The 9438-nt window shown below is 41.8% G+C and overlaps 1 protein-coding gene across 1 annotated transcript in view; it reads left to right on the top strand.

Annotated features, from left to right (window-relative positions):
* CUNH6orf163 (chromosome unknown C6orf163 homolog) overlaps positions 1-9438 on the top strand; it is a 28359-nt gene that overhangs the window by 2341 nt on the left and 16580 nt on the right. The window contains exons 2-3 of the mRNA XM_003803431.2: positions 2360-2454; positions 3888-3995. Coding sequence (XP_003803479.1) covers positions 2360-2454; positions 3888-3995 — 203 coding nt within the window. The remainder of the gene's footprint in view (positions 1-2359; positions 2455-3887; positions 3996-9438) is intronic.

The raw sequence follows: 9438 nt of genomic DNA, 5'->3' as shown, positions 1-9438 counted from the left end.
TGCCCCAGCCTCCTGAGTAGCTGGGACTACAGGTGCCTGGCTTGACACTCAGCTAGTTTTTCTGTTTTTAGTAGAGACAAGGTCTTGCTCTTGCTCAAGCTGGTATTGAACTCCTGAGCTCAAGGGATCCACTGCCTCAGCCTCCCAGAGTGTTAGGATTACGGGTGTGAGCCACTGTTGGGCTAGTATCCCCTTTTACAGATGAAGAAATGGAGGCTCTCAAAGGCTAACTTTTAATTTTTATATGATTAAAAAAAGTTTAATTGTTATGGGTACATGATAGTTGTTTATATAGACATGCCAGGTGAATTAATCATATCAGGGTAATTGGGGTATCCACCTCAGGTATTTATCATTTTGGGAGGTTAGAAACATCCCTCTTAGTTATTTTATTTATTTGTTTGTTTGTTTGTTTTTTGAGACAGAGTCTCACTACGTTGCCCTCGGTAGAGTACCATGGCATCACAGCTCATAGCAATCTCAAATTCTTGGCCTTAAGGGATTCTCTTGTAGTCTCAGCCTCTCAATTAACTGGGACTACAGATGTCAGCCACAATGCCCAGTTTTTTTTTGTTGTTGTAATTGTCATTGTTGTTTGGCAGGCCCTGGACTGGGTTCAAACCTGCTGGCTCTGGTGTGGCTGGTGCCCTAGCCACTGAACTACAGGCACTGAGCTGCTCTTAGTTATTTTAAAGTATACCCTAACTTTCTGTTGCTTATTTTATTGTGCTATCAAATGTTGTTCATCCTATCTAACTACATTTTTGCTCCCATTACCCATCCTCACTTTATTGCCTTCTCCTGCTGCCCTCTTCAGCCTCTGGTAACTGTCATTCTACTGTCTCCATGAGCTCAATTATTTTTAATATTTAGCTGCCACATATATTGTCTTTCTGTGCTGGGTTTATTGTACAGAACATGATTTTCTTTGGTTCCATCCATATTGCTACAAATGGCAGGATTTCATTTTTTATGGTTATATAATATTCTGTTGTATATATGCCACAATTTCTTTATCCATCCATCTATTGATAGACACTTAGGTTGACTCCAAATTTTCGCTGTTATGAATAGTGCTGCAGTAGGCATGGAAGTGCAGGCATCTTTTTGATATACTGATTCCCTCCTTTGGATATATACCCAGCAGTGGATTGCTGTGTCATATGATAGTTCTATTTTTAGTTTTTTGAGGAACCTCCATGCTGCTCTCCATAGTGGTTATACCAATACACATTCCCATCAATATCATATGAGGGCTCTGCTTTCTCCATATCCTCACCAATGTTTGTTATTGGCTGTCTTTTTGATAAAAGCCATTTTAACTGAGGTGAGATAATATCTCATTGTAGTTTTGATTTGCATTTCTCTGATGACTAATGATGTTGAACATTTTTTCATAGACCCATTGTCCATTTGTATGTTTTCTTTTGAGAAATGTCTATTCAGATCCTTTGCCCATTTTAATTGTATTATTTGATCGTTTCCTATTGCGTTGTTGAAGTTCCTTTTATGTTCTAGTTATTAGTCCCTTGTCAGATGAGTAGTTCACAAATATTTTCTCCCATTGTGTGGGTTTTCTATTTATTTTGTTGGCTGTTTCCTTTGCCATCCAGAAGCCTGTTAGCTCGATGTGGACCCATTTGTCCAATTTTGCTTTGGTTGCCTGTGCTGTGAGGGTTATCACTCACAAGTCCATGCCCAGACCAGTCCAGAAGCATTTCCCCAATGTTTTTCTTTTAGTAGTTCCATAGTTTCAGGTCTTAGATTTAAGTTGCATCTAATTTGATTTGATTTTTGTATATGGTATGAAATAAAGGTCTATGGTCTATTCTCATTCTTCTGCATATGGCTATCTATTTGGGAATATTATTATTTGGAAATCAAATTAGATCATTGGCTACTGCCACTTAGCCCACTCCACAGCTAAAGCAGTTAAACCTGTGCAGACCCACACACTGAAGAAAGGTACGTCATGTGTAAAGAGGGCATGGCTTTCTCTCTGCTGATGAAAGTAACCCAGTGCCCAGATAACAGGGCAAGAGAGCTGTGTATGTGTGAATATCTTCTGAACATTCACTCACCACTCTACTTTTAGAGTACAAAATATGCCCCTCTGTGTGGCTTCTGTTTCACTTACCTGCCCCAACTACTGTGTGGGCAGTGCAACTAGGGGATGACCTGCTCCATCCATCCAACAGTGCTGGGTTCCTTCCCTGTCGCTTAGGGAAACACTCATCCTTCACTGGCTATCTTTAAAGAAAGGGTTGACAGCTCCTAAAGGACATATTTGGGCAGCCCTCATAAATAACTAGAGAGAGAGTCTGTGGAGATTTGTGATCATTTCTCTTCAAATATACAGATATTGGGGCAAATATTCTGAATAAAGAAGAACAATATCAAGAGGCTGTATTCAAAGAACGTATTGCAAAAGCAGAAGCTGAAGTATGGGCTCAGGTAAAAGAAGTTAGAAATCTGTCTAAAAACATCCTTGTGGTTCTTTCACATTCTGGATTTGTCTGAATCAATCACACAGTGTAGCAAACTGCAAAATCAGCAGAACTGACTTTGGATCCTGGTTAGCTGTGGGACCTGGGGCACAGGGTCCTGGCTTCTTGTCTATCAAAGAGGAATAATAGCCTTCCTGCAGCATTGTGGAGAGGGTTCCCTGGAAGAATATGCCTGGCTCACAGAGCCACCTAGACAGAATCATTAGGAGTTTCCTCCTTCTGAATCACCTCTCTGTATGGGTGTCTCCTGCTCCCTTTATTCTCATTTGACTAAAACCAAAACTAAAAAGAAAACTAAGAAGACATCCTTGATGGTAATTATTTATTACGGCCTAATCTTTAACATATAGACCCCCCATTTGTGCAGTGCGTAATGACCTGGATGAAGGGCTCACTTTTAAAATGCTAAATTTGAAGTGGCCTACTTCCCTTCTCCTCCCCTCCCTTCAGAGACCTCAATGCCTTATCCATGGCACTGCTGAGGGCCACAGGGGCAGTTTGAATACTAGGGCTTGCAGTGGGATCTGAGATACCAAACTGAAGCAAAGCTTCCATGTCACAGTTCCCACTTCTTCAGTCATAGATGGAATGACATAAATGGCTTCCTAGAGAGATTTAAAGCTCCTTGCAGGCAGGACCAGCTACAGTGTTTAGAATAACTTAGTCTAAGTTTCTCTATTAAGTAGACATTACAGCAAATAGGATTAGAATTTGGGGCCAGGAAAAGCTTGATATGGAAATACTATGAATGTATAAAATACTCAACTGCAGAGGGAAATACTGTATATCTCAAAATTTTAGTAGTCACCTACGTTTAGAAGTAATAAAATTCAAACTGATTGTGAACATCAGTTATGCATACTAATACAAGGTGGTGTTTTTGTGAATAGTCTTCTGTTTGAATGTGAGTGTGTCCTGTGTACTGTGTATTCTCTTCAAGTGAAGGTCTTCAGAATGGTCTACAGACCTGATGCAGAGGCTCTGGGTAGTCCTCACCTCCACTAGCTCTGCTCACTACTGCTCAGAAGTGTGCAACTGCTCACTTCTCTGTATTTTCCAGATCTGCTACAATGCACATATTTTACCGTGCTGGTAAGCCACACAAGAATAGAGTGCCAAAAGAGAAAAAGACTGCCCAGAGCCTCTACACAGAGAAACTGCCCCATCACCAGCAATGTCAGCTGAGGGTGGGGTTGAGCCTGGATGACCCTGGCTATAGTGCCAGTTTCCTGTGGGAGGTTAGAGCTGGGAATGAAGTGAGACATTTGGGGCCCATGGCAACCACTAATTTTCAGTGAAACTTGAAAACCTGATTCATGAACACCTCAGATAAGATGAGGTGCTTGTCCTGATGCATTAATAGGACTCTTCCTTTCCAAGGCTAATGAACTCAGGAAAGAAGCAGTGGAGAAAGCACTTGAGGAAGCAAATAACAGACACAAAATTGAAATTCAGCATTTGAAAGAGGAACATCAGAGAGATTTACAGGTATTTATAGTGGCTTATTTGTTGTCTTTTAAAAAGTACTTAAGTTAGTTTAAAAAAATAAAGGACTTAAGTTGGCAGAGGAATGACAAAAAAGATAATAGCATAAAATCTAAATTAATCTAGGTTCATGTTTCCTGGAGTCAGCTGAAAGGCCCTGGCAGTTCACAGAAGATGCTGAGCTCTGCAGCCAAGCAGTGATGAGCCTGTAGCCTCCTTCCCAAGGGAGGCTTTGGCTGACCAGCCCTGCCCTGCCCTGCCTCCCACTCTGCTCGTGATGTCTGGCTGTCTTTCAGAGCAGTCATCACTATTGTCACTAAACAACTGTGTGATTACTGAATGTGTAATGCCCCCGCAGGACTGCAGCTGGCCCTGGGGTGTGTCTGTCTCCTCCCCATGCTACCCTGGAGCCCAGCTCAGACCTGGACTCAGTAGACACACAAATGATAGTTGTCATAGAGATGAAGCAGGCTGTTCTTTGGGCTCTCTGGTTTCTATTCATTCTCCTAAATTCACATTTATTTCACTTCCAAGAGAGACTTCTGATTCCCTCTTAGGACTCAAAGCCAGAGGTCACAAAATGAAGGGGACTATTTTTCCTTAGGACCTATTCAAGCATAAGACACTGGTAGGCAGCAAGTCACCTACGCAGAGGCCCTGATTTATTGTGAGTCTAGTGCCCCAGTTATAAACCCTGCTCAAGTGAAAAGGGCACACAGCTATTTTCACATTTTGTCTGGGGAAGGACAGGACACAGTAAGGAGCAAGTATGATGATGCCGGGGCAGAGGCGGAAGGAAAGTGTCAGAGTTGCAGCCCCACATCTGGCCTGACTCAAGAAAATCACTAAGAAGCAGCTAAGAGACTACAGTCCATTTGCTCATTGTCTTAACAATAAACACCATTTGTTAGATCTGCTGGATGAGATTAAACAGATTGTCCTTGCCCTGAGGTGACCTGCTGGCAGGAAAGGGCACTCTGGCCCAGGAGTCCAAAAGGGTGGATCCTGCAGGGTTCCCTGCTCAGCTGCAGCCCTGCCCCACCAGGATTGACCCAGGGGCTGCAGGAGGGTACAGAGCCCTAGGCCTGTCCCTGACTTTGAGCTGCAAACACGAAAACTATGCAGCACATCTCAGTGAGACCTGGGGATCAGCTGCTGTGTGCAGCACAGCCACACTGTAATGAGAGGACAGAAAGGCTTTTCTGTCAGTTGATAATTGCCACCTCTATACCCTCTGTCACTTTGCTCAACTTGGTCACTTCCCCCACAGACCCACCCAATCTTGGCCTGCTCCCAGACCACCAGTTTAAAGGGGGCTCAAGGACCCTGTGTAATGAACATCCAGAGGCCACTCCAACCTGGGTCCCATTGTACTGGAAGATGTGAGGAAGATGCCTATCTCAAGGGACTCAAATCCTAGGCTTCCTCTGACCAGTTTGATTGCACCCAGTATATTGCTTTAGTAGAAATATGTCCTAAGAAAATTTACAGAGAAAAAGAGGGAGATCAATCTTTCTGAAAAATTTATCTATGGATTGGGAATTTACATTTATGCCATCTCTGGGATATTTCCCATATATGAAGGACTGATTTGTCTAAGAGTGATGTGCAGGACTATTATTTCATCCCCTTAAGTCTACAGGCAGTCCCCAAGTTAAATACATCTGACTGACATCCAACTCAAACTTACAGACACTCTTACAGGTAATAGGTAATGTACCGATCCCAACTTACATGCAAATTCAGCTTAAGTGTAAATCTATAGAATCCATCTCCTTTGTAACCCAGGGACTGCCTGGACATCAGTAATCAGTTCTTAAGAAGTACATGTAAATCCCCTGCATCAGAATCTATTCCTTGGGCTGAGTCAGAATTGCTACTTTTGTAAGCCCAAGATGCACCCAGCCCCCAGTATAGAATAGCTGGGACAAAAGCAGCTGTGGCAGCAGCATCAGCTCAGGGAGGGGCAGGAACTGAGAGCTCTTTGTGAGCTCTAACTGTGCCTACCCCAACACAGAGTGCAGTGGAGACAGAGATGCCAACTCTGTGAGAATTGGCCCAGCAGCGGCAGCACAGGGCAGGGCTGCATCACAGTTTCTGTGAACTCAAACAATGCCTGGCCCATAGTAGAATACAGCTAGGACAGAATGCAAATTCTGGGAGAATATAAGTGGCAGCAATATGAATATGGGATGAGGCTGGAACTGAGTGGCATTCCCTAGCTTCCATTAAGCACCCAAGGTTGTCGGGCTTCAGCTCCCCCTGCTGGCTGGTGGCAGAGTGCAGCAGCCTAGCTAAGGAGACATCGATCTCCCTGTGACTCAGGCAGGTGCAAAATCCTGGCACATCTGCTCATTGGAGGGAACTGGGCCACAGCCTTGTGGGGTTATCAGTGACTGGGTGTGACAGAGGTGCAAGGTGAGGAAAGAGGCATCAACCTCCCTGGTCTAACTCATTTGCTGGGTGGGCTTTTCTGACTCCATGGAGCACTGGAGTGAGCCACACTCAAACTGCCAACAGATCCCTGCTATCTAGTTGCTGGAGAACTTTTGAATTCTCCCACTTGAGACTTGGTGCTGCTGACTGGGAAAATTGATTTGGAACTCTTGGCCTGGGCCAATCACCCAAGGACCATCCCAGATGGTATCCTGATTGTGGTGTTGTGGGAAGGTTTGATTTTCCTTTTCCAGCTGTTGCCCATGGGGAGGCAGAGTGTCTTAGTTGTTTGTATTTGTCCAAAGCTGAGACTTCAACCCAGAGTTACTGATTCACTAGGACTGGCCAGAGACCAGCTGAATACAAGACAGAACCACCTAGCCCCACCACATTGAGCAAGTCCCCAGTGTCTCAGGCTGTAGTACTGTACAGGTCCTTTGCAAAACTATATGGGAAAAGTTGCAGTCACCAGTCCCAGGTCTTGGGCAAAGGGTGGTTAATCACTACTTCAGAAGCCCCCCATTCCACTTTCACCTTACCTGCTCATCTACCCAAATGTTGAAAAATAGTTATCGGGTGGAATCAGCAGGAAAACTCTGGCAACATGAATAATTAGAGTAGATCAACTCCCCCAAGGAATGACAAGGTGGACACACCAGAAGATCCCATTCATAAACAAATGGCTGAGATGTCAGAAATCAAATTTAGAATTTGGATGGCAAATAAGATTAACAGAATGGAAGTAAAGTTGGAATTAGAAATTCTAGGAATAATTCACAAGTTGTCTCAAGAATTCGATGAATTCAAAGACAAAATAAAAGATTTTGACACATTGAGAAAAGAAGTTGCAGCCCTCAAGATAAGAGAAATACAGTATAATCCCTCAGCAACAGAATGGAGTAAGGATAAGAAAGGATTTCTGACATTGAAGACAAAGCTAGCTTTTGAATTCTCCCAAACTCTCAAAGAGGAAGAGAAGAGGAGAGCAAAAATGGATGATTGCCTCAGAAAGCTGTGGGATAATTCCACAAAAACTAATATTCACCTTATAGGAATTCCTGAAGGCAATGAGGTTGCTTTGAAAGGACCAGATGCTCTGCTCCAAGAGATAATTGAGGAGAACTTCCCAAAACATGGCAAAAGATTCTGAAATTCAGATAGCAGACAGTTTCAGAATCCCAGCATGACTCAATCCAAATAAAGCATCCCCCAGACACATAATTAACTTCACCAAAGTTAATATGGAGGAAAAAATTCTGCAAGCAGCCAGACATAAGAAAACCATAACCTACAAGGAGAAGAATATTAGAATGACTACAGATCTCTCTGCTGAAACCTTTCAAGCTAGAAGAGGATGGTCATCTACCTTTAACCTCCTAAAACAAAATAACTTTCAACCCAGGATCATGTATCCAGCTAAACTGAGTTTCATTTATGATGGAGAAATTAAATACTTTAATGACATTCACATGTTGAAGAAATTTGCCATAACTAAACCAGCTCTCCAGACCCATCCTCCACAACTATAAGCACAATGCTCTAGCACTAAAGTAAACTCACACAGAAACTTTTGATCAAATTCCAACTTCCACAGTGGTGAAAGGATTAAAAATGTCCACTGGACTGTTGAAAAACTTGATACCCAAAATACTACCAGGCTTCTCAATACTCTCAATTAATGTAAATGGCTTAAATTGTCCTCTAAAGAGGCACAGGTTGTCAGACTGGATACAAAAACTCAAGCCAGATATCTGGTGTATACAAGAATCTCATCTTACCTTATAGACTCAGGGTGAAAGGACGGTCATCTATAATTCAGGCAAATGGCAATCAGAAAAAAGCAGGTATTGCAATTTTATTCACAGATACAGAAGGCTTTAAATCAACAAAAGTAAGGAAAGATAAGGATGGTCACTTCATACTTGTTAAGGGTAACACTCAACATGATGAGAATTCAATTATTAACATTAATGCACCCAACTGGAATGTGCCTCAATTTATAAGAGAGACTGTAACAGACATGAGCAACTTGATTTCTTTCATCACCATAATAGTTGGAGATTTTAAGACCCCTTTGGCAGTTTTGGATAGATCCTCCAATAAGGAACTAAGCAAAGAAATTTTAGATGTAAACTTAACCATTCAACAATTGGCTTTAACAACATCTACATTGGCTGTAACGACATCTATGTTACATTCCATTGTAACAAAACTGAATACACATTCTTCTCATCAGCCCACGGAACATCCTCCAAAATTGATCCCATCTTAGGTCACAAGTCTAACCTCACCAAATTTAAAAGAATAGAAATTATTCGTCGCATCTTCTAAGACCATCATGGGATAAAAGTTGAACTCAGTAACAACAGAAATCTGTATACTCATACAGAAACATGGAAGCTAAACAACCTCATGCTGAATGATAGCTGAGTCATAAATGAGATTAAGAAGGAAATTGCCAAATTTTTGGAACAAAATGATAATGAAGACATGAATTACCAGAACTTTTGGGATACTGCAAAGGCAGTCCAAAGAGGGAAAATTATAGCATTGCAGGCCTTCCTCAAGAGAATGGAAAGAGAGGAAGTTAACAACTTAATGGGACATCTTAATCAACTGAAAAAGGAAGAACATTCCAACCCCAAACCCAATAGAAGAAAAGAAATAACCAAAATCACAGCAAAATTAAATGAAATTGAAAACAAAAGGATTATAGAGCAGATCAATAAATCAAAAGGTTGGCATTTTAAAAAGGTCAATAAAATAGATAAACCTTTGGCTAACCTAACCAGGAAAAAAAGAGTACAGTCTCTAATTTTATTAATCATAAATGAAAAAAGATGAAATAACAACAGACTCCTCAGAAATTCAAAAAATCCTTAATGAATATTACAAGAAACTCTATTCTCAGAAATATGAAAATCTGAAGGAAGTAGAACAATACTTGGAAGCATGCAACCTTCCTAGACTTAGTCAGAATGAAGTGGAAATGTTGAACAGACCTATATCA

Source organism: Otolemur garnettii, unplaced genomic scaffold (assembly GCF_000181295.1).
Source record: "Otolemur garnettii isolate 467f Iridium unplaced genomic scaffold, OtoGar3 scaffold00303, whole genome shotgun sequence".
In the NCBI taxonomy this organism is placed as follows: domain Eukaryota; kingdom Metazoa; phylum Chordata; class Mammalia; order Primates; family Galagidae; genus Otolemur; species Otolemur garnettii.
The sequence above is the reverse complement of the archived record's forward strand: the minus strand, read 5'-3'. Positions and strand labels throughout refer to the sequence as shown.